Source organism: Sapajus apella, unplaced genomic scaffold (genome assembly GCF_009761245.1).
Source record: "Sapajus apella isolate SASKATOON/1434 unplaced genomic scaffold, GSC_monkey_1.0 scaffold2, whole genome shotgun sequence".
NCBI classification, from domain to species: Eukaryota; Metazoa; Chordata; class Mammalia; order Primates; family Cebidae; genus Sapajus; species Sapajus apella.
The window spans coordinates 23,701,526-23,726,259 of NW_022436942.1; the positions used below are offsets into that span (position 1 = coordinate 23,701,526).

General features: G+C 50.3%; 2 protein-coding genes across 2 annotated transcripts; both read left to right on the forward strand.

Moving 5' to 3' along the window:
- The first annotated feature begins 130 nt into the window (after window positions 1-130).
- On the forward strand, window positions 131-8,171 carry KRT4 (keratin 4). Its single transcript, XM_032293131.1, has 9 exons — window positions 131-1,138; window positions 3,075-3,289; window positions 4,232-4,292; window positions 5,249-5,344; window positions 5,869-6,033; window positions 6,299-6,424; window positions 6,860-7,080; window positions 7,327-7,361; window positions 7,471-8,171. The coding sequence occupies exons 1-9, from the start codon at window positions 635-637 to the stop codon at window positions 7,656-7,658; spliced, it is 1,611 nt and encodes a 536-aa protein (XP_032149022.1). The 5' UTR covers window positions 131-634; the 3' UTR covers window positions 7,659-8,171.
- A 9,181-nt stretch (window positions 8,172-17,352) lies between these two features.
- Window positions 17,353-23,901, forward strand: KRT3 (keratin 3). Its single transcript, XM_032293100.1, has 9 exons — window positions 17,353-18,071; window positions 19,116-19,336; window positions 20,403-20,463; window positions 20,815-20,910; window positions 21,220-21,384; window positions 21,797-21,922; window positions 22,192-22,412; window positions 22,752-22,786; window positions 23,237-23,901. The coding sequence occupies exons 1-9, from the start codon at window positions 17,427-17,429 to the stop codon at window positions 23,548-23,550; spliced, it is 1,884 nt and encodes a 627-aa protein (XP_032148991.1). The 5' UTR covers window positions 17,353-17,426; the 3' UTR covers window positions 23,551-23,901.
- Window positions 23,902-24,734: the final 833 nt, after the last annotated feature.

Genomic DNA, 24,734 nt, shown 5'->3' on the forward strand with positions numbered 1-24,734 from the left:
AATAACAAATATACATGTGGCTCTTGACAGTTCACAGAGCACTCCATCAATCACTAGCTCACTCTAACCTGAGAAGTGGTAAGGCAAATATTTGTATTACTTTCAATTTACAGGTAAAGCAACTGGGCCTCAGAGGGTGACTTGCTCAGGTTTGCAGGGCTAGGAGGTGGCAGGCTGTGCGCTCAAACTCAGGCCTTCTAATTCCACATTCTGTGGGGTGAGAGGATGGGTGATGGGGTGTCTTTTCTGGAGGAGGGAGGTGCTGTGAGGCTGGTGAGATGGAGGTGCAGTGGGTGGGGGCCTGGAGGGCTGGGCCCAGCCAGAGGATTCTGATTAGGAGGCCCTGGGGCATCGGTTCAGGTTCTCCCAGAGGGGATTGTGATGGGATCCAGTAACCTGTGCCCTCCAGATGACTTCTGTAGGTGTGTTTAGTGACATGCTCAACAGGTGCGGGAAGGATGGGGCTGTGCCAAGGGCCAAGCCCAAAGATGTTTCAGATTTTTCCCTTTATGCCCCTGCAACCAAGCCCTGCTGCTCCAGCAGATAAAAGGGACCCAGGCTGAGGGCTCCAATATTCACCAGCCTGGGCTATCGCTTCTCTGACAGCTCCCAGCTCACTATCTTCTCTGCAACCATGATTGCCAGACAGCAGTGTGTCCGAGGCGGGTCCCGGGGCTTCAGCTGTGGCTCGGCCGTTGTAGGCGGCATCAAGAGACGTGCCTTCAGCTCAGCCTCCATGTCTGGAGGTGCCGGCCGATGCTCTTCTGGGGGCTTTGGGAGCAGGAGCCTCTACAACCTTGGGGGGAACAAGAGCATCTCCATGAGTGTGGCTGGGTCACGACAAGGCGCCTGCTTCGGGGGTGCTGGTGGCTTCGGCACTGGTGGCTTTGGTGCCGGTGGCCTTGGAGCTGGTTTTGGTGCTGCTGGCTTTGGCGGTGGATTTGGGGGCTCCTTCAGTGGTAAGGGTGGCCCTGGCTTCCCCGTCTGCCCTGCTGGGGGAATTCAGGAGGTCACCATCAATCAGAGCCTGCTGACCCCACTCCATGTGGAGATTGACCCTGAGATCCAGAAAGTTCGCACGGAGGAGCGTGAACAGATCAAGACCCTCAACAACAAGTTTGCCTCCTTCATCGACAAGGTGAGCTGTGTCCTCGGCTGGAGACGGGCAGTTAGAAGAGAGGGGTCCTGCCGGGCGTGGTGGCTCAAACCTGTAATCCCAGCACTTTGGGAGGCCGAGGCGGGTGGATCACGAGGTCAAGAGATCGAGACCATCCTGGTCAACACGGCGAAACCCCGTCTCTACTAAAACTACAAAAAATTAGCTGGGCATGGTGGTGCGTGCCTGTAATCCCAGCTACTCAGGAGGCTGAGGCAGGAGAATTGCCTGAACCCAGGAGGTGGAGGTTGCGGTGAGCCGAGATGGCGCCATTGCACTCCAGCCTGGGAAAAAAGAGGAACACCAGCATTCAAAAAAAAAAAAAAAAAAAAAAAAAAGAAGAGAGGGGTCCTGAGTTCTGGTGTCTCAGACCTGAGCCTGCCACAGGTGCTGGGAAGACCACTAAAGTTCTCCGGGCCCCAATTCTTCAGCTGTTGAAGGGGAATCATGACTCCGAGCCTTCCTTTTTCGTCCCATGGCTGGCGGGAAGATGAGACGCTCAAGGCAGTTAAATGTCTGAATTCACTAGGCATGCTGTGGGACACTGGACAAATCATCTGGCTTTTCTGGCTCTAGTCATCCCAGCTATAAAGTGGGTTCATTATTTCCCTGCTTCTTCTCAATTTTGGTTTTGAATATATTGCAGTTAGCTCCATTAATTGTTTAACAATTGCCACTTCTGTTCTTGGAACAGAAGAAAACCAAGCTGATTTTGCAAATGAAAAAGGGACTAGCTCCAGTGTCAGAGTCTAGGTCTCACCAGGGCCTTGGAAATTTACCTTTTTCATTCGCTTGACTCTGGGCAACACTGGGTCTGTTCAAAGAGAGGAGGAGGCAGGTCTCTTTTCTTTTGTAGCCCAACTTCCTTTTTTATGCAAGGTCTAGAAGTTCAAGTTCGTTAAGCTCAGTTACAGTCATGCATGATGGATGATAGGGAGCCGTGATGCCCCAGAGAATCGAGTCATCCAAAGATTGATGACTGGGTGATGAGTGCCGCCCTTGGGCCCAGCTTGCCCTGGCTCACCAGGCGTTAAAGTCTCAGGTAGCTTCAATGGAAGGGGCAAGAATGAACAATCTTGGAGTAGATCGAGGGGCATATTTGCTCTTCTCGTTAGTTTGAATAAACCCATAATGGCTTAAAGAGGTTTTACTGTGACTGTAGGACATACAGATATGACAGCAAAAACTCAGGGCTCTTCGATGCATCTTTGTCTCATCTCGCCTTGGTTTACCTTTTGGGTTCAAAATGGGATCAGTCTCCCTTACCTGCTTTCCTTTTAATTCTGAGGCTCATAAAGTGGAAATGTCATGCTAAGCTGCTATCTTAATTTGTCTGGCTAGATTTTTTTCATAGAGGGAGGGAAAGTTCAGGGGAGCCTTTTGCAGAATGGAGTTTAGGTGAGACTCCCACTGTGTATACGGTGCTGGTTTTAAATAGCTATACTCAGTTGTGTTCATAGGGACATACCAAGTCCATTGATAAATAAACTTATTTAAAAAGTCTTTAGTGGCTTTATCTTTCATTTGCCTTGGGTCAGGGTCACTTTAATGCAACAGCCTCCAGAGTGTGGTGTCTCCTAATTTTATTTTGTTATTTCGTAAAAGTTTACCGTTCTTCTCTGGGGCTTTGGATGCCTGTGGTTAGGAAGTTGTTCTTGCTGCACTGTGAGGCCTTGCTGCTCTGGCTGTGCTCTGTTCTCCACAACCCATGTGGCTCCTCTGGCATTATGGGCTTGAGAGTGGGGCCATCATGTTGACCCGAGTGAATGGTGCCCTGGAGATGCAACATGGTGGCCCTACATGGGTGGTTCTTGGGCCGTGTGGTTGCCTCGGATTGATTGGCTTGGTGGTACCCTTGGCTGGCCCTCCTGCTACACTTCAGGCCCTCATCAGTTGGCTGGGTCCTTTTTCAACACAGGTGCGATTCTTAGAGCAACAGAATAAGGTCCTGGAGACCAAATGGAACCTGCTCCAGCAGCAGACGACCACCACCTCCAGCAAAAACCTTGAGCCCCTCTTTGAGACCTACCTCAGTGTCCTGAGGAAGCAGCTAGATACCTTGGTCAATGACAAAGGGCGCCTGCAGTCTGAGCTGAAGACCATGCAGGACAGCGTGGAGGACTTCAAGACCAAGTACGTGGGGAGGAGGGAGAGGACACCATCGGACACATGTGCCCAGCCTTGCCCCAGGCTTCTGGGGCTCTCCCCAGTGGCTTAGAATCTCTCAGGCTCTGAAGACATCCCAGGGGGTCTAGGAAGGACCTCTAGTCTGTTTTCCTATATCCACATAAGTCATATTTTCATAGGGTGAGGTCTAGTAATCACAAGTTGTTCCAAACAGAAATTTAATGATAGATTCAGGGATTTGGGTTTGCCATATATAAGCAAGATCAGAAACCAAACAGATGAAAAGCAGTATAGTATGGTCAGAAGAATACAGGCTGTAGAGACAGATGGAGCTGGTTTGCATACTGATTCTTCACTTACTAGCTGTGTGACCTTGGGTAAGTTGCTGAACCTCTCTGAGCTTCAGTTTTATTCATCTCTGAAATGGGAATGCTATTCCTACTTTATGGGTTGTGAGAATTAAATGAGATGAAATGAAATAGAGAAAGCATGTGGCATATTTCAGGCCACAGAGTGAACACTGAATACACAGTAACTCTCATTAAACTCACTATGGGATAGGACCAACCCTCTCTCTCAATTCACTCATTCACCAGACAAAGGGAAATGGAGTGTGCTGATGACACTGCTAAGAATTTAATCTGCCAAACGGCCAAAAGGACAGCCCTTCCACGGACATTAAATCAACTACATCATTGCTGGGTTTTCTCCGGAAAACAGTCTCTTTAAAGTTTGGTTTTCATGTCTCTGAATAAACCCTGGCCTAAACTGGTACTTCCTATATTCCATGAATGTAGGTTAAATAAAGATCTGTATGAACATGGGAAATGTAACTATTTACCTGGATATTTCCAAATTTGTTTGGACATGTTTAAATAAGCAGCAGAGATCTGAGAGCCACCGGCTCACAGTGGGCTTTTGCCTTTTTCTCCCTGTGCCCACCCCTAGGTATGAAGAGGAGATCCACAAACGCACAGCAGCTGAGAATGACTTTGTGGTCCTCAAGAAGGTAAGAGATGAAGGATGGTAGGGAGTTGCCTTCCCTTGGGGAGTGGTCTTTGGCTGAAGTCATGGGTTTGGTCTGTCTCTGCCTCATCTCCGCTGCACTTGGAACTATCCAGATCTATACAGTCAAAAAAAGCGGGTCACCAAGCCAGGTCCTAAGGAATTCAAGTTGGATGGAAAGCCTATTTTTGTTTATTTTTATAAATTTGTGGGTACAAGCGTAATTTTGTTACATGGATAGTTTGTGTTGTGGTGAAGTCAGGGCTTTTATCCATTGCTGGAATAACATACATTGTATCCAATAAGCAGTTTCTCATTATTCCCCCTCCCTGTCTCCTTCAGGTGTCCATGGTGGATCACTCCATGCGCTATGTCCATGTGTACACATAATTTAGCTCCCACTTATAAGCAAGGACATGTGGTATTTGTCTTTCTGTGCCTGAGTTATTTCACTTAAGATAATGGCCTCTGGTTCCATCCACATTGCTGCAAAAGACATGATTTCATTCTCTTTTTATGGCTGAATAGTATTCTATTGTGTATATGTACCACATTTTCTTTATCCAATGGTCCGCTGATGGACACTCAGGTTGATTCCATATCTTTGCCGTTGTGAATTGTGCTGTGATAAACACGAGTGCAGGTATCTTTTTGTTACAATGATTTCTTTTCCTTTAAGTGGAATTCCAGCAGTGGGATTGCTGGATCCAAGGGTAGTTCTATTTTTAGTTTTTTGAGAAACCTCCATACTGCTAGAAAAGCCTATTTGGATAATTAACTTCCGTGTCTTCAGGGGGCTTTAGGGGCAGAATATGTAAAATAGCTGGTCTCCACCAGCTCACATGCTGCTGGGTAGTCTTTCCTAAATGCTGTTGAGAACACCCATGGGTGTCAGTTAGCACCCTGTTCCCTCACTGCCATTCCTGCTCCTCATCTCTTATCCTCCTTCCTCCTCTGCAGGATGTGGATGCTGCCTACATGAACAAGGTGGAGTTGGAGGCTAAGGTGGACAGTCTTAATGACGAGATCAACTTCCTGAAGGTCCTCTACGATGCGGTGAGGGTCCATCCTCCCTTTCATTCAGGAAAAGGGAATCCCCCATCTGTGAGGCTGCCAGTTGGGATTTACACCTCTTTGAGAGGACTCCAGCTCCCTCATTTTAGGGTAGCGGGTTCTCATCAAGGTTGTGCATAGAAAGGTTTAAAGTGGGAAATTCAACAGGGAGATTCTTAGAACCAGATGTGGTCTCAGAAGGGCTGATTAGATCTAAAGAGTGCTTGCAATAGAATTCATTGCTGTCTAGCATTTTTCTGGTGAAATGGATCCATTCCATTCCCTTTGACGAAACACACCAGCACTCGCTGCATTTGACAAAGTGGCTTACGGTTTCTGGGGACCAGTAAAGACTAGAATCATTGCTCTTCCATCCTGAGCTGTCATATCCACTTGATTTCTGCTTAGAACTTTACCCATGTCTCCCCTTCCTACACATTGGGAATGCCATCTCTGCTCCTATCTGAGCCTCTGTCAGGTCAGTGAAGACTTTCCTGGGGGGCTGATGTGAGATATTTGCCCTGCAGGAGCTGTCTCAGATGCAGACCCATGTCAGTGACACGTCCGTCGTCCTCTCCATGGACAACAACCGCAACCTGGACCTGGACAGCATCATTGCCGAGGTCCGCGCCCAGTACGAGGAGATCGCCCAGAGGAGCAAGGCTGAGGCTGAGGCCCTGTACCAGACCAAGGTGGGTGGTGTGGATCTCTCAGGAGATGGGGCTGGCTCTGGGCTCTGCTTTTGATGTCTGTGAACAGGTAGTTTTTAGCTCAAGCCCAACAGAAGTCAGGTATGAACAGACTCTCCTAGGAATCATTGGTCCTGGTCTGATTAGAAATTACTTGACATTTGGTGTTATTCTTGCCACCTGCGGCAATTCTCACTGAGTTCACTTGAGAATGGACCCTACCCAAATGCCTCTGACCCCCAGTTCTCTGTGTCTCCTTGGGTATTAGGTCCAGCAGCTCCAGGTCTCAGTTGACCAACATGGTGACAACCTGAAGAACACCAAGAGTGAAATCGCAGAGCTCAACAGGGTGATCCAGAGGCTGCGGGCAGAGATCGAGAACATCAAGAAGCAGGTGGGTGTCGCTCCCTTCCAGATGGAGCACAAGGCCAGGGGCCTTAGGCAGGCATCTCCAGAGTGGACAAGCAGATAAAGCATCGGGCCAGAAGACCCCGAGCTTGTTGCAGGGAATTCATAGCTCTTTGTGCAAGCCACACCCAGACCTTTTCACCAATATCATAGTTGGCCCACCAAAACGCTCCTGTCTATAGGTTTCTTGGCTCTTCTTCATTGGTTCTTGGCAATCTTTATTCAATCAGTCTGGTGGAGGCATTTGTGGGCTATGGCTGGAGTGAATGACACGTGTAAGTGTCAGGGAAAGTGGGCAGAACACATAGAATCTTGACGTCCTAGTCCTAACCCAAGAAAAGATGGCCCAGGGGAGGGGACAGGTGTAGAGGCTTTGAAAGCAGGGAACTGCTGACTGCCTATCTAATGCCCTTGTCAATAGTGCCAGACTCTGCAGACATCCGTGGCTGATGCAGAGCAGCGTGGTGAGAATGCCCTTAAAGATGCCCACAGCAAGCGTATAGAGCTGGAGGCTGCCCTGCAGCAGGCCAAGGAGGAGCTGGCACGGATGCTGCGTGAGTACCAGGAGCTCATGAGTGTGAAGCTGGCTCTGGACATTGAGATTGCCACCTACCGCAAGCTGCTGGAGAGCGAGGAGTGCAGGTGAGGGTGTAGGCAGGGTGTGGACATGAGGGGTGGAGAGGTCCAGGGCCATGAGTTTGTGCTTCTGCTGGGCTGCATGCATCAGTGCTGTGCTGGTGCATTACAAACCAGGACAGCTGGGATCACAGGCTCACACTGCGCCCTCAAACTCAGAGGCTGCTCAGAGATAAGAGAGGCAAGTGAGGCCTGCTAACTGAATGAAGCTCTGCACTCCCCGAGGCTCACCGTCTTTTCTTTCCCCCACAGAATGTCTGGAGAATGCCCGAGTGCTGTGAGCATCTGTAAGTACCTTCTGCACCTGCTGTAGTTGTTCCTTCACCCAGATCTTGGCCGAGACCCCGGGCTGCTGGCACTGTTGGAATAACTGTGTCCTTTGCATCTCCCCTGCAGCTGTGGTCAGCAGTAACACCAGCACTGGAGGCATCGGTGGAGGATTTGGAAGTGGCTCCGGGTTCGGCCTGAGTAGTGGCTTTGGCTCAGGCTCCGGAAGTGGCTTTGGGTTTGGTGGCAGTGTCTCTGGCAGCTCCAGCAGCAAGATCATCTCTACCACCACCCTGAACAAGAGATCCTCCCGATAGAGGAGACGCGGTCCCTGCAGCCCCCTGAGCCCAGCTGGGCCCAGCACTGGTGTCTGTGCTTCCTTCACTTCGCCTCCATCCTCCCTCTCTGGGGCTCGTCTTACTAGTGTCCCCTCCACTATCCCATGGGCTCTCTCTGCCCCAGGGTGATCTGTGCTGGGATGGGGATTCTGCCTCTTGGAGTTTGGTAGCTTCTTCTTGATTTGGGCCTGGTGACCTACCTGGAATGGGAGGGATGTCAGCTGACCTCTCACCTCCCACGGACAGAGAAGAAAATGACCAAGAGTGTCATCTCCAGAATTACTGAGGTCACATATGTCCCTTCCCAGCCCAACACCATCTCCCAGCAGATCCTGGATTATCCATCTACATCAGAACCAAACCACTTCTCCATCACCTGGCAGTACCTGGCCCTACAAACTTAGGACAAGAACCACTCAGTGTCCCGTTCTCTCCTCTCATTCCCTCTTATCATCTGCAGGTGAATCTTCAATAAAATGCTTTTGTCATTCATTCTGAGCAATGGTCTTTGTTCCCTGGGGAGAGGTCTCTAGAATCCTGTATAACCAGATGATTTAGGTGAAGGTGGATGCTTGAGGGTCTGAAGGATCTGTCCACACAGATCGGGGCCATCTACTAATTTTTCAGGTCTCTACTTCTAAGTTGCTCGAATTTTTGGGGGAGAAGTACAGTGTATAGAGGCTGAAGGCTGCCTACAGGGTGGTTGTACAGATTCAAGAGGCAGCCAGCACTTATAAACACACTGTTGATTGTAGGGCACCCCGGGGCAGCACTGTTTCAATGCTGATCCTGGACTGAACCTAAGTCTGCAGGGTGGGTGGAGGGTGGCATTTGACAGGTATGAGAGAGGCAGGCCAGGGGTTTCTGCTGAATATAGAGCAAGAAGTTATGGACCTAATGAGAGTGCTTATCCTCTGTGTCTAGCCAGGCCTCCCTGTTTTCATGAAATTCCATGCATGGGGCTAAACCTCACTGGACCAACAAGACTTTCAGGAAACTGTTCCAAGGTTGCGGGAAGGAGGCGTGCATGCGTGTCATTCTCCTGGAGCTTTCACAAGCTGCTCACTTCCCCAGCTCCTCAGCGGTGCCTGGGGTTATGTCTGTGGTGCTATCCCTGAGTGGCAGAGAATGGCAGAGGTGGAGCAGGTCTTCTGGAGCAGCAGTGGAGGGAGCTGTTTGATTACAGAAGCAGGGAAGGGACAGTCAGAGGTGGGGGTCCGGGCAGAGCCTTTGACAACATCCTTTTTCTATACTGGACCAATTCCAAGTACCTGGAGCAGCACAGTCTCTCCTTTTCCAAAGACTTCCTAGGTCCTGCTCTGCAGTCTGGCGCAAATCTGTTTGCTGCAGATGCAAAATGCACTCTCTGTCTTGGCCACCCAACTGTGCCTCCCACCCTTGACTACCACAGAGTTCATTCAGACTCCAGTTTCTCCAGCCCTGTGCTCACGGGGCCTCATGGTGTGCAGGCAGAAAGGCATATAGTTTGCTCAGGACCAGTCCCTACCCATGGGGCCCTCGTGCAGATCCAAGGTAGCTCAGGGTTACTCTGCCTTTGGGAAAGCCGAGACAGAGCAGCAAAGGGTTAATCTCAGGGGCTTGTGCTGTCTGAGCAGAGGACTTTTCCAGGGGCAGCCTGGGCTCTATCCTTCACCTGTTCGGCCCTAGTGTCCCATGGTCTTAGGGCTCATTGAGCCCCATATGTCTGAACAGGAAGTCTCTGCAGCCACATTTGGCGGCTTTGACTTCTTCCCAGGACTGCTCTCCTTCCCTGGCAAAATGCTGATGGGCTCTTTTTTTTTGAGTTTCTGGGGTGGGGAGGGGGAGTTAAGGGTTGAAAGTAGGGGTGGAGTTTCTCAGGTTCACCCACCAGGAGGTTGCAGGATGGGCCCCACTGAGAGGCAAGGGGCAGGTTAAAGCATTTCCCATGCCCCCTGAGCAAGGGAAGTGTGGGAGCAGCCAGCCTGAGCGGCACTCCACGTTTCTGTGTCTCTTTGGTTGAACTCAGTGATTTACACTGCAAGGTCAGGCCATAGATTACATGTGCATCTTAGAATAAATGTGTTTGTACTCACAGGCACATGGCTATGTGAGTGTGTCGGTGTTTCTTATTTATATAAAAAGTCTCCTATTTTACATAAAGGAGGAAAAACCCTCATGTTGGCCTCTGTTTCTAGAATAGTCCAGGGGAGTGGAACCTGACCTTGATTTACATGTTTGAAGCTGGCTGGTAGTCAAAGGGGATGATTTGGGGTAAATATACTGCTGAGATAATAGGCACCACCTCTCTCTCTGATCCTTCAAATTGGATTCTGGCCAGCTCCTAGTGCTCAGGGAACAGGGAGGCATAGTTTGCATTTACCTAACCCGTTGGAGGCCCTGTGCTCTCCCTTTTCTTTTAAATGCTTCCCCCCTAAGTATATGGAAATCCCTTTTCACATCTGAAGGGCCCAATTGCAGGTTGGCAAATCCCTAATCCACCCATTCACCCATTCATCCATCCATCCATTCACCCATCCATCCATCTATCTATCCATTCTCCCATCCATCCATCCATCCATCCATCCATCCATCCATCCATTCACCCATCCATCTAACCATCCATCCACCCACCCATCCATCCATCCATCCATCCCTTCACCCATCCATCCACCTATCCATCCATCCACCCATCCATCCATCCATCCATCCCTTCACCCATCCATCCACCTATCCATCCATCCACCCATCCATCCACCCACCCATCCATCCATCCATCCATCCCTTCACCCATCCATCCACCTATCCATCCATCCACCCATCCATCCATCCATCCATCCATTCACCCATCCATCCATCTATCCATCCATCCACCCATTCATTCATCCATCCATCCATTCACCCATCCGCTCATTTCCTCAACAAATCACTAGTCTAAATGTTTTGTGGACAAGGACCAGGACTTTATTCATCTTGATGTTCCAGGGCCACTGTGCTTGCCATATAGTAGCTGTTTAACAAGTGTTAATTGAACAGTGTTTACTGAGTGCCTAGTTTGTGCTGGGCAATGGGGTCCCATTATACAAATAAGAATTAGACTTTGTTTTCAAGGAGCTTTCAATACAGACGATAATGTCTAGATAAAAATATGTACATAAATAACTTGGTAAACAGATAGACAGATGAATGCCTTTGGAAGTCACAAATGAAGGACATGACAGTCCAAGGAGAGTAAAATTTCTTCTAGTCTAGAGTGGGGGGTTGGCAATCACAGGAGGCTTCATGTAGGAGGTGGTACTGGAGTGGGGTCTTGAGGCAGAAGCAGGCCCTAGATGCTGGAAACAGAGGCAGGTGCTCTCCTTACAGAGGGAAGGACTCTGATCCCTCAGAGGAGTCCTTTCTTCTAGAAGTCTTCTATGAGCGGCTCCACCTCTTTGGAACGCCCTGCTGTTCTGTCTCCCTGAGACCTCCTCAGACTGGATTTTGGTCACACTCCTTTTTCTGTGCAGTGTCCTGTGAAGCTGCAGCATTTCCCCTATTGGACTGGGAGGTCCTTCTCCTGTGAATCCACCACCCAAGAGCACATCAGGGGCAGGTGCTTCAGCTGGACAAGCCTTGTTGAGCACCTACACTGTGTCAGGCTCTGTGTGAGGACGTGAGGATTTAAAGCTTATTGCAGTGTGGTTCTCACCCCTGAGAAGGGCATAGTTTAATACGAATATAGTGCATGAGTGTGGGGAACGGAGACACATTAAGTACACATTTTCCATACTTTCAGGAAAATGTTAAAAGGAATGGTGTATGCAAGCATTGAGGCTCTGGAAGCTTAAGGGAGAAGCATTTGCTTTTGCCAGGGATTCAAGGAAGGCTTCCTGGAGGAAATGACACCTGTGAAGCCAGCCATGTAAAAGGGATGTGGACCTGGAGCTTGAGAGAGGGTTTCAGGGGAGCAGGGTGCTCTCGGCAGCAAGAATTGGAGAGTAAAGGCAGGGAAGTGGGGCTCAGTGCAGTACTAAAGCAAAAGCAACTTAGCGTCACTCAAGACAGGACAGGGAGTGGTGGGAGAGGACACTAGAGAGAAAGGTGGAGGCCAGGCTGTGGAGGATACGGGATGGCCCATTGTCCAATTTGTTTGGGGTTTGGGCTTCATGTTCCAAGACTAGACAAGCTCAGAACAAGGCGTGTCTGAGAGATTAAGCTCAGAAACAGATGAGGAGGTAGCTCTGGGCCACCTGCTCTCAGGGTGTGGCCTGGAGGCCCATGATGTGCTTTGAATTCCGGTCTGGGAACCACCACTTTGTACTTCCCTCCCCTGCCACGCAGCTGTAACACTAAGCCTTGCCATGGCTCCGCCTCCTTTTCCACTCTTGTTTCCTATGAGGGTGTGTTTCCAGGAAGAAGAGGTTGGCTGTCATTCTTTGTCTCTTGGCAGAATGGTCTCTCACCTCAAACACTGACATCCATTCCTTTCCTTTGGTATTTGTTGAGCACCTTTCATATGCTAGGGGCTATGAATTGCTGTTTAAAATCCCCTTAGGTTACTTACAGTATCCCCTAGTCCCCTTATTTTCTATCCTGATTGTACCCCTTGCTTTATGTCCAACTGGATCCCCTCAAATTCCTCAGTGGAGACAGATCCATGCTTTTCAAATAATTACATTGAGAAATAAATGTAATTTTTCTCTCAAATTCCTCTTTCCCAGGTTAGAGGACCACTTAATGCTTTTTTTCACCTCCGCTTTTATCTTTTGTTTCAAGACAACTGTTTAATAACTTCCTAAGATCTTTTGGGAATTTTTCGGTGAGAACAAGGTTGTGATTTCTGCTGTGTACAAGCCTCTGGTTTGAGCAGGCCTGCCAGCCAGACATAATTCAGCACAAATATAAATGGACAGCTCTTATCATGCAGAGGAATCTTATGTAAATAGAGCCTTATTCAGAGCAAATTTTTTTTTCTCCATTTTTACTGTTATGTTTATTTTCTCTGTAAGTGCTTTGTGAACGCTGTCCCTTCAAGTCTATTCTTACAGCAGGAGGAGTAAGTGAGTTATTTAAAACTAGGAAGCTGGCCGGCATGGTGCCTCATGCCTACAATTGCAGCACTTTGGGAGGCTGAAGCGGGAGGCTTGCTTGAGCCTAGGAGTTCAAGACCAGAAATAAAAAAAATTATCTGGGCATGGTGGTGCATGCCTGTGTCCCAGCTACTTGGGAGGCTGAGGTGGGGGGATGGCTTGAGCCTGGAAGGTTGAGGTTGCAGTGAGCTGATTGTGCCACTGCACTCCAGCCTGGGCAACAGAGTGAGACACCCTCTTTCTCTCTCAAAAACACAGCACAACACAACACAATGAAAAAACCCATGCCTTACCATTCCTCCTTCCCAGGCAGGACTGATGCAAGTCAAGAGCAAAAGAAGGGGATAAAATCTCAGCTTGCACTGAAGGAAGCACAGTGCCCCTAGTCACAGACAGGAACGGGCTTCCTATTAGTTCTGGTGCACTTGAAACCACCTTCGAGTATCCTATCTTAGCAAGGCACTGCAGTTTTAAGAGGCCCATTAACATATTAATGGAAGAGTCCTGGAAACCACGTGTACTGAGGACTGGGAGAAACAACTGGGTCTATCTAACTGGGAGGTGGGTGTCTGTGACTTCCACCGCATTTTTAATATTGGAAGGGTTGTGATACAGAAGCCAGGGAAGTTTGTGTGCTTTACTCTGGAAGGTCAGACAAGAGCAAATTCATCTCAATTCAGTTCCCCTCTGCTGAAGGCCTGCCAGGGCCAGAGGCCGACGAACACAAGGACAGGGAAGACAGGTGGTAACAGTGTTCATTGGGGAATCTCAGCTAGGACAGGTGTCCAGTTGTGGAAGGGGCAGGAGCTTGAGACCTGAGGCTGAGAGGCCCCAGTTAGAGTTAATGTTGCATCAGGACTGCAAGGGTTCTGGCAATGCATATGGAAGTAGCTGTCTCTCGACTGAGGGAATAGTGTGTCTTTTTACGTATATGTATTGACACTTTAAAATGTATATGATCATGAACCACAATTTTATGTAAAAGTGTTGCTATATTCATAGTAAAAATGTATGTTCTCAAAGGATAGTGGAAGTATAAGCTCTGACATGTGTGAAGGTCAATGTAATTTTGTGTGTGTGTTAAAAGGGACTTTCACACCCAGAGAGGTCTGGGTGCCATGCCATGACAGACAGGTGACTGGGGCTCCTGCTGACCGCAACTTCACAGATCCTGTAAAAGAGTCAGGCTCCTGTGAAATGGAGCGGAAGGTCTGAAAGCTAGATCCGTGAAGACCTTCCTTGGGTCGGGGTGGGGTCTTGCTGGCCTGGGGAAGTCAGGAGATTTGATGAATCGCCTTCCATGGGGATCTTGAAGAGTAGGAGTGGTCAAGTGGATTCTGCCTCAAGGTAGAAGAGTGGACTGGAGAGCCTGCTGGCCATAGCGCCCTATGAGTCTCTGATTGCACACATTACAATCCAGTGACTCACTCTTCTCTGCAGGGAGAAAGCACTTAGGGTGCTAAGTTAATAAACTTCAGATAATTCGGGTGTTGGGGTGACTGTAAACTAACTGTTTTCTCAAAATGTTTATCAGTTCCTCCAAGTTTAGAGGGCTGGGCCCAACCAAGAAGAATTTCAACTCACTGATTATCTCCTCCCCTTCCACCGCTTCCTTCACTCACCACTCTGATCAGAATTGACATTCTAGTCCCACAAATGTATTCCCCAATCTTCATTTTGCTCCCTGTCCTCTCAAAGGCCACGCCATGCCTTCTCTGCTACCCCGACCCCTAGAATAAGTACAGATTATGCCCTTTTTCCCTTCCTTGCACCATCTGTTGGGGATGTCCCAGACCCAGGACTAGCTGATGACAGCAGTGGTTGTGACATTGCTTCTGAAGATTCTTCTCCAAGATCATCCATTCTAGAGGAATGACAAGCATTGTTCAGAATCAGTGGGCTCTGGCAATGACTGAGATCTCCCCTTGATGGAGGCCCTAATTACCCTGAATCACTACTGGTTTAAAAATTCTTAGAGACCCATCATTCTAGACTCTAGGCCCCTTACCTGACCAAACAGCAGCCTCATTTCTGTCTGGTTTAAAGGCAGGCCCTCCATCCTGCTCTCTTAAATATTATTTTAAAAATATGGCCTAATATTTGGGATATGTTTCCTTCTTTCTTTGTTTTTTGTTTTTGTTGAGACACAGTCTCGTTCTGTCATCTAGGCTGGAGTGCAATGGTGCAATTGTAGCTCACTGCAGCCTTGACCTCCCAGGCTTGACCTCCCCTAGGCACATGCCACCACACCCGGCTAATCTTTGCATTTTCTTTTGTAGGGATGGTGTTTTGCCATGTTGCCCAGGCTGATCTGAAACTCCTGGGCTCAAGCAATCTGCCCACCTGAATCTCCCAAAGTGCTGGGATTACAGGTGTGAGCCACCACCTTTGGCCTTGTGATACGTTTCTTAAAACGTTGGCAGAGATTTCACTAATCTAGCTACGTTCCTGCGACATCTAGAGGGTCAGAGATGATTGTTCATCTTTATGGTTACTGATGCTGAAATGTAGAGAATTTAAACAGCTTTGGTCATGCTTAGTCATGGGGAGGATCTGGTCTAGTCCTGGGTTTGGTTCATTGTCTCTGAGGCAGCAAAGAGGAGGGAAGCTTGTGTGGCCGCCCTCTGGACCTGGGCTAACTTCAGAGTCCAAGGGCAGAACTTGCAGAAGATCAGGGATGTAAGTCAGAGATGCTGGAGAGGGGATCCAGCAATGAACGGGGCAGACTATGTGACCTCAAATGTCCAGTCAACCTCAACTTGATTCTGTGATTGATTTATTGATTCTTCATTGAGTGGTTCTTGATTCTGTGGTTCTACATTTTTTTCCTTGAGGAGGTGACACTCATTTTGCATGCACATTTTTCTAAATCTGAACACCAAATTTGAGAAGTCTGGATTCCTCACATTGAAATAATCTCAGTGAGCTTGTGCTAGCTCATGCAATGGGAGTTGAGCTAGCTTTCAACCAGCTTTATCTGGTTGTAATCCAGTATAAGGGCTTAACCGTTAATTCATTAATAATTGATTGAAGGACTCATTCATTTTTTCAACAAACCAAACTTTACGAGCACTTCCTATTGGCGAAGCACTGTGCTTTGGTCCAGGGACCCAGTATATTAACAAGACTGGAAACTCCTGGAGAGCTTTTGGTTTTATCCTGGGGAGGAGCCAGGATGCTGGACAGCCTGGCAGGTAACACAGGGGAGAGATAAGGATAAAATGGAAGAACTAGGCCACTGAAGAAAATTTTACTTCCTTTGCACATGGGCTACTCCCAGCCCTGTCCAGTGGGTGTTGAAGAAGTCTCTGTCCTTTCCTGCAATTCTAAGTAGGTTCCCGCCAGGGCCATATAGACCTCACCCTTGAAAGGGCCCAAGGTACAGCAGACAGAACAAAAAAAGGCCTGCCCTGGAGAGATAAGCAGCTAACGCGGCTGGCTCCAGAGTGCACAGGATGGTTTTCTTCTTGGACAAACTAAGCCCCATCGTAAGCCTCTGAACAACCCCAGACTGGCAGTTTCAGGCTTTCGGAGTCAGACATGTTTCATAGTGCTGCCAGCTGTGCCAGATCTGGCCTTCCGGGGATTGGCAGGGGTTAGGGGGTGTCTGTGGGTGACTCTCAGGAGCACATCTTTCAACCAGAGAACGGTCCCACAGGGCTCTGTGTGTCTTGTCCTTGACTGGGTCTCTGGGGTTTTGTACAGGGCCTGGCACATATTCGGCAGTCTGTAAATATTTGCTGAATTTGCTGTTGAATTGACGTTTGAGTTTCTTGTTCCCTAGGCCTTAAGCTAAAAGCAGAGAAATGCCAAAATGTGGGGAGCAAGAAAGGAAGCCATAGAGAAACCCTGAGATGTACAATTAGTGTACAGTTTCTCTGGGAAGTTTTCAAGAGAAACAAACATTAGGCATGTTGGATTTTGCCAGTGTCTGGTCAACACGCATAGGTGTTAACTTGGCTTTTCTCTGAAGACAGTCATAAACCAAAAAGTCACTACCTCCTGAACTAAAGCTTGGAGTACAGGGAGAACGTAGGAGGTAGATTTGTGATAGTTCTGGTCCTCGTTTCCAGGAAGGGAGAAGGAGAGGTCAGCACTTCATCCCTAAGCCCAGCACAGAGCCGGGCACATACTGTGTACTCAGTAATCATGGAGAGACCTGCAACACTTATCCCATTAAGATCCTGTCCCAGAGCTGCGAGTGGTTTCCACCGTCTCCACCACTCAGAGAAGCAGAACCTCCCCATTCCCCCTCCACTTCATTCTTTCCAGAACTACGCAGAGCTCTGCAGGACCCAGGGCAGCTAACAGGCAGAGGGATGGCTCCTGAGCACCTGATGCAGGTGAGCATGCCTCCTGGGTCCTGTTGGACAAAGCTAGGAGAAGGCCATGCCCAAGCATGGGGCGATGCCAGGCACCACCCCCTTGCCAGGGAAGCCTGCCACCTTAGCACTTTTACCATTTCAGATTATTTTCAAGGTGTGTTTGGTAGCCTGGAACAAACTTACTGCCTTGGAGGCAAACCCAACCCATGAATATTTGGGATTAATTATCTCTCCTTCGTTTGAGCCCAACAACCTCCTCAAAGGTATATAAAGGGATTTATTTTGCGCAGGTCTTCAGTTCCCTTCCCTCTTCCTCTCACTCTCAGTGTCCCTGCTTAACTTACACTCTTCTCTTCGCCAACCTCCTCACCATGAGCAGACAAGCCAGCAAGATATCTGGCGGCGGAAGCCAGGGTTTCTCCGGCCGCTCTGCTGTGGTCTCCGGCAGCAGCAGGATGAGCAGTGTGGCCTGGGCTGGGGGATCTGGCGGAGGGGCCTGTGGCTTTCGAAGTGGAGCAGGTGGCTTTGGCAGTCGCAGCCTCTACAACCTGGGTGGCAACAAGAGCATCTCCATTAGCGTGGCAGCTGGTGGCTCCCGGGCTGGTGGCTTTGGTGGAGGGCGTAGCAGCTATGGCTTTGGGGGTGGCTATGGAGGTGGCTTTGGGGGTGGCTATGGAAGTAGTTTTGGTGGTGGCTTTGGTGGTGGCAGAGGAATGGGAAGTGGCTTTGGTGCAGCTGGTGGCTTTGGAGGGGCTAGTGGCTTTGGAGGGGCTGGTGGCTTTGGAGGGGCTGGTGGCTTTGGTGGCCCTGGTGGCTTTGGTGGGTCTGGCAGCTTTGGGGGTCCTGGTGGCTTTGGCCCTGGTGGCTTTCCTGGGGGAATTCAGGAAGTGACTATCAACCAGAGCCTCCTGCAGCCCCTCAATGTGGAGATCGACCCCCAGATTGGGCAAGTAAAGGCCCAGGAGCGGGAGCAGATCAAGACCCTCAACAACAAGTTTGCCTCCTTCATCGACAAGGTGATGACGCTCTGGCTGGCCATCCCTTCCTGGGCTAGGGACTTTGAATTTGATCCCTGGGACACAGTGTTTAAATGTGTCTTGGATGGGCCAGACTGGAGGGTGAGGAGTTAGGTTGGAACTCTAGGGTCTAAGAAGACAGTCAGGGCTGCAGAGTTTCTCCACATGGTCAAGTGAGGGGAGGTGTGGAAAGAAAACGGTCCCCTATTTGGACCTGAGCACCACATATCCTGTTTGTTGGAACCTCTGCCGAAGTCTCCAGTCATTGCTTCACTGAGGCCCAGGCTGGCAGGGCAGGCAGCCCAAGGCAAGGGTCATGGCCACCGTCAGGGAAGGGTCCACCAAGAATGGGAGACTTTTCAAATACGGGTTGTCCTCTGAGGCTTTCCAGGAAGCCCTTTCCCCTACATGTTGCTGTGCCAGGCAGAGGAGACTAATGCCCTGGAGACGGGATTAGGAGCATAAGTAGAACCTTAGTCCCGAGGGACTGCGGAGAAATGAATGACTTTGCACCCCTACTCAGCCCAGTCAGGAAGAGAAGGGTGCTCGGTGAGCTTCTCCAGAGCAACAGCTCTCATGGGGCTGCCTCTCCGCCAGGCTCAAGAGAGGTGTTGTCATGCCAATTATGCTGTGTCAGCCAGCACCACCTCACTGTTTCTGAAGGGCTAGCATGTCAGTAGAGTCATGGGTGGAAATGGTGCTGCTGAGATTTATGTACATTTTTGCAGAGTGTACTGTAGTTTTGGAAGTTGAGGTAGGGTCATGAAGTCCCCAGGGACACCAAGGGGTCAATCTTATAATTCTCTTGCTTTCAGGCAGGGGCTACTTCCAGTTTCCCCTTCTATAACTTTCCAAACCATGCTGCTGACTGATCACCCGTCTGACCATAATCTCTCTGACTACAGTAGGAGCCTATCTTTGCATCCTTTCTAGGTCTTTGTGCTGGGGGCGCAGGGAGATAGACACCTAGCCCTGCCTGGAGGAAGGCCCCTCTGCTCCTCTGCTACAAGTGTTGCCTGATGTGGCTTCCTGCAACTATTGCAGGTGCGGTTCCTGGAGCAACAGAACAAGGTCCTGGAGACCAAGTGGAACCTGCTCCAGCAGCAGGGCACAAGTTCCATCTCAGGCACCAACAACCTTGAGCCTCTTTTTGAGAATCACATCAACTACCTGCGGAGCTACTTGGACAACATCCTCGGGGAGAGAAGCCGCCTGGACTCTGAGCTGAGGAACATGCAGGACCTGGTGGAGGACTTCAAGAAGAAGTGAGTGATGGCAGGAGTGGGAAGATGCTGCGGCCCACCCTGTCTCAGAGTCTCGGCCCTTTCTGCATGTATGACTGCCGGGCAGTGGTGTCACCTGTCGGCCCTTTCTGCATGTATGACTGCTGGGCAGTGGTGTCACCTGTCGGCCCTTTCTGCATGTATGACTGCCGGGCAGTGGTGTCACCTGTCGGCCCTTTCTGCATGCCCCCTGACTGCCAGGCAGTGGTGTCACCTGTCAGCCCTTTCTGCATGCCCCCTGACTTCCGAACAGTGGTGTCACCTGGCCCATTTCCCTCTCCTTGCCTTCATGGAGGACAGCTTGGTTCATTCAGTTCCCCCTCACCTTCCTTCTCCAATTTAGTTCTTTGCAAATAAAACTGTGGCAAGAGTTTAGGCTAGGCACAGTGGCTCATGCTTGTAATCCCAGCACTTTGGGAGGCTGAGGCAGGCAGATCATTTGAGGTCAGGACTTTGAGACCAGCCTGGCCAACATGGTGAAACCCCACCTCTACTAAAAGTACAAAAATTAGCTGGATGAGGTGGCACACACTTGTAATCCCAGATACTCAGGTGGCTGAGGCTAGAGAATTGCTTGAACCCAGGAGATGGAGGTTGCAGTGAACCAAGATTGCACCATTGCACTCCAGCCTGGGCTACAGAGCAAGACTGTGTTAAAAAAAAAAAGGAAGAGTTTAGAGTCGGGGAAGGATTTCCTCATGAGCCACGTTGGGGAATCCTGGTTCTGGCATCTGAAAGATTCTGGGAAAACTCAGGGCACAGTGATCAACCATCCCAGAGGTTTGCCTGGGACTGAGGGTTTCCTAGGATGTACAACTTTTAGCTAAAACCAGATAGTTTGTGCTAAAACCAGACAGTTTGCCTGGGCGAATCGACATGGTTGTTCCCCCAAAATAACAGGAAGATAGTAAAGAGGATGTGCTCATCTGAGGGGGCGGGACAGGGATGGAGGGTTGGAAGAGATGAGCTTTCAGAGTTCCAGGGATCAGTGGTGTTTATGGTGACCTCAAAACCAAACTCAGCTGTTTTTTTTTTTTCACTCACACAGATATGAGGATGAAATCAATAAACGTACAGCTGCTGAGAATGAATTTGTGACTCTGAAGAAGGTAAGGGTTGTGTGTGAGGTTTCTGAGTCTTGCAGCTGCAGGTTTCTGGCTGGGTTGGGGGAATCTCCTCACTCCACTGCCACAGAGCTGCCAAGCTCAGGCCTTTGGAGCAATAAACAGAAGTCAGGTGCACCTTAGTCTGGAAAGTCCCTAAAAGATCCCATCAGCTTTTAGTTGTTTAGTAGGATTGAACTTAGACCATCCTAATGAGACACAAATTGCCCATTTAAGTGGAGATTGGTCTTAGACAGAGACTGTCACTGCAGCAGTCCCCTCTGCTCTTTCTTGCTGCAGCTATGGTTTGTTTTTTGTTTCTTGGGGAATAAGACCTTTATGCTCTTCTTTTCTCAGGATGTGGACACTGCCTATATGAACAAAGTGGAGCTTCAGGCCAAAGTGGATGCCCTGCTAGATGAGATTGACTTCCTGAGGACCCTCTACAATGCTGTGAGGATGTTACCTACTAAGAGGGGACAGAGGGAGAGTGAGATGTTTCCAGATTTGAGGTTGGTGCATTTTGGTATCTAGGTCCCAGACAACGATGTAGGATGAGCCTGGAGATGAGAACCCTTGGAAGGGATTCCACAGGATGGGCTGCAGACATGGGGTTCTCTGAGTGGCTGGAGACAGTGTGCAGTCCATACACATTTGGAGCAAGGAGTCAGTGAATGAGACTGTTAATCAGGAATCTCTTTGGGGCTCTGTATGCTTGTTACAGAGACCCCAAAAGTGAACAAGCTCCCTCTGTGTTAACAGGAGCTGTCTCAGATGCAGAGCCACGTCAATGACACATCTGTGGTGCTGTCCATGGACAATAACCGCTCCCTGGACCTGGACAGCATCATTGCTGAAGTTCGTGCACAGTATGAGGATATCGCTCAGAGAAGCAAGGCCGAAGCGGAGGCCCTGTACCAGACCAAGGTGGGTGCTAGGCACCTCTTAGAGGATCCACTGGAGGCTTCAGAGAGGTTGTGGCCTATTGGACAGCTGGGGAATGAGTTCACAGTGGTCACTGGGTGAATGCCTTTTGGTTCTACCCTCTGAAGACATCCTTCTAATGGTGGTTCAGTTGCAGAAAGTCTTGCCCCTGGGGGAGGTGGTCACCTGCTATGTGGAACTGACTTCAGCTTGCTCAGGAACTACAGGGTAGGAAATCTACCACAACGACCCAGAGGTTCTCTTTCCTCTGCCTGGGGGGTGTCCCTGCTGAAACCGAATTATCATTTTAGCAAATGCTTACTGAGCTTCTCAAGGTTTGGTGGGTGATGTTGGAGGTATAGAAACAAGTCAAGCAAAGCTGCAGGAATACCCCATCTTCCCTTCTTTTCTCTAGTTGGGGGAGCTGCAGACCACGGCTGGCAGGCATGGGGATGACCTAAGAAATACCAAGAGCGAGATCATAGAGCTCAACAGAATGATCCAGAGGCTGCGGGCAGAGATTGAGAATGTCAAGAAGCAGGTGGGATGATCATGGATGCTGGCGCCTGGGATGACTGCTGAGGGGCGGGGGCTAGGGTCTCAGGACTCCTCCCCTGGAATAGACGTCTGGAGGTTATCTCAGGCTGGGTGATTCACAGGGCACTATCTCCACACATGGAGACCAGATGGAAGCACTAGGGGAGGAGGAATGTTCCCTGACTTTAAGATGGGATAGGATTATCCATTGCATGTCAGGAAGGGCCTGGGGCCCTCTGACTGAGCTCATCCTTCTTACCTTCCTTGCCCCAGAATGCCAACCTGCAGACAGCCATTGCAGAAGCCGAGCAGCGTGGGGAGATGGCCCTCAAGGATGCCAATGCCAAGCTCCAAGAGCTGCAGGCTGCCCTACAGCAGGCGAAGGACGACCTGGCCCGGCTGCTGCGTGACTACCAGGAGCTGATGAACGTCAAGCTGGCCCTGGATGTGGAGATCGCCACCTACCGCAAGCTGCTGGAGGGCGAGGAATGCAGGTGAACCCCCAGTCCCATCTTCCCACACCCCCTGGCTCAAGTCACATGCCGAGGGCCAGATAAGTGACCAAGTAACCGCAGATGGAGCTCTGCTATATAAAGAGAGGCCTTGCAGGGAAGCATTTGCCTCTACCAGCCCACTCCCTCCCAGGCAGCCGAAGCGTGTATGCAACCAGTGCCTACAGGCTCTCCTTGCAATGGCCCAGAGAGGGGTGGAGAAAGCTCACGGATCTGCCAGGCTTCTCTGCTCAGCTCTGTCTGCTGTTCATGCCCTTGGTCCGTCGACCTGTTGGTGATGTGCTTTGTGACGGGCCGACGTTCTCTTGCTTTCTCAAACAGGATGTCTGGAGAGTGTCCGAGTGCTGTCAGCATCTGTAAGTACTGAAAGTAGCTAGAAAAATGAGAGTTAGTTCTGAAACATCTGCACTGATCCAGAGTAGTAGCAACTAATTTAAACATATTTTTGTGGAAGTTGGAGGGGTTTCCTGGGAGAGGAGAGGGAAGTGATTGGCTTTTGTAATTGTTCTGGGTTCAGGGCACTTTTAATAGGCTTAGAAGGGCAATGTGGAATATCCAATAGGGGCCCCTTAATGGGAGGAGAAATTCAGAGGCCAGATCCCCTCCAAGGGGGTCATCAAGACTGGACTGTGGGAGGGATCTCCGGCTAATTCATAACGGCTTAAAGGCAGGCGAGTGAGTAGCTTGTGGCCTTGGAACGTCTCATGACGACCATCCTGTGCAAAGCTGCCGTGATCAGCTCTGGATAGTCCCGGGCCTGGTGGCCGGCGCTGATCGCTGTCCTGGTCCTGTCCTCTCCCCGATAGCCGTGGTCAGCAGCGGCAGCGCGACGTCCGCCTCAGGAGGGGGCTACGGGGGCGGCTACGGCGGAGGCTTGGGCGGTGGCTTCGGCGCCGGCGGCGGCGCAGGCAGTGGCTTTGGCCGGGGAGGCGGCGGTGGAATCGGCGGTGGATTCGGATTCGGCGGCGGCAGCAGCAGCAGCAGCGGTTTCAGCGGTGGCAGTGGCTTTGGCTCTGGCTCCGGGGCCCGCTATGGAGTCAGTGGCGGGGGCTTCAGCTCGGCCAGCAACCGGAGCGGCAGCATCAAGCTCTCCCAGTCCTCCCAGCGCTACTCCAGATAAAGAGCGCGCATCGCAGCCACCCCAGCGTCTCTCCTCCGCTCCCCATGCTCCCATATCAGCAACACCCCCAGCGCCACCCCCTGCTCCCCAAGAACGCGGCTCTGCGCTGGAAGGCTGGTGGCCTCCTGTTCCTACTTCCAGATCCCTGGCCAAGCCCAGCCACAAGAATTTCAGGCTCCCCTCTCTGGCTCCAGCCTGTGCCTGTGATTGTCCAGGTGTGGCCTAGGCCGCCACCTTCTGCTGCCCCGGGGTCCCCTCCCTGGGTGGGATGCTCACTACAGCTCTGATGTATATAGGCCACAGTCCCCTCCACCCCTCTGGTCTGTAGCCAATAAAGTGCACTGTGTTTCACTCCTGGCCTCTGAGTATTCGCTCCATGTCCTTCTCCTCAGGGCACTGAGCTCCCTGGTCACCTCCCTGGGCTCCTTGCCTCTGCCTCTGCAGCTGGAGAACTCTGCCTCTGCAGCTGGAGAATTCTGCCTCTGAAACAGAGGCAGCTCTTCTCCTCCATCCATGGTGCGGATCCGGTTGTTCATTATTCTCTGAGCACTGTGTGGAGGGAGAGGCCTGCTCCCGGAGGCTGTGTACCCTCACTGTCCTTAGTGGGGAAGGATGGGTCATGCTGACATCTATCTCCTCCCTGCCGTCTCTCATGTGGGGGAACTAAGAGGGCCTTGGGGACAGAAGGCCCAAGGCCTTCTTCCCTTGCTGTTGGTTCTCATTCCAGCTGACATCGTCAAAGTTTTTCCCCCGTCAAGGTGCTCCGGGGAAAGTGCCAGGGCTGGAGGGTTTCCCCAGAGCAGCCTATTTCAAAGTCTGACCCAGGAACACCATTCCATTGAGACACTCTGTAATAAAAGGTTCCATGTCCATTACATCTTTCCTTTTTGGAGCACATATTAGAATTTCTAAGAAGTTCAGTAGCAAGAAAAACCTGTTAGCTTCCTTGAATCCAGCATTTCCTGCAGAGGCCCCCATTCCTGCACCTAAAAAAAAATCTCTGCACCTAAGCACTGTGCATATACTCGGGGCCTGAAGGGATGTGCACCAGCCATGATAATTCTTTGATTTTTTATTTTTTATTTTTTTTGAGACAGAGATCTTGGCTCACTGCAATCTCCACCTCCCAGGTTCAAGCGATTCCCTGCCTAAGCCACCCGAGTGGCTGGGACTACAGGCGGACA

Coding starts and splice junctions, on each gene's coding strand:
- KRT4 (XM_032293131.1), top strand. CDS start 635: ATGATTGCCAGACAGCAGTGTGTCCGAGGCGGGTCCCGGGGCTTCAGC. Junction 6,034..6,298: donor AGGCCCTGTACCAGACCAAG/GTGGGTGGTGTG, acceptor CTTGGGTATTAG/GTCCAGCAGCTCCAGGTCTC. Junction 7,362..7,470: donor CCCGAGTGCTGTGAGCATCT/GTAAGTACCTTC, acceptor TCTCCCCTGCAG/CTGTGGTCAGCAGTAACACC.
- KRT3 (XM_032293100.1), top strand. CDS start 17,427: ATGAGCAGACAAGCCAGCAAGATATCTGGCGGCGGAAGCCAGGGTTTC. Junction 18,072..19,115: donor TTGCCTCCTTCATCGACAAG/GTGATGACGCTC, acceptor CAACTATTGCAG/GTGCGGTTCCTGGAGCAACA. Junction 22,413..22,751: donor CTGGAGGGCGAGGAATGCAG/GTGAACCCCCAG, acceptor TTTCTCAAACAG/GATGTCTGGAGAGTGTCCGA.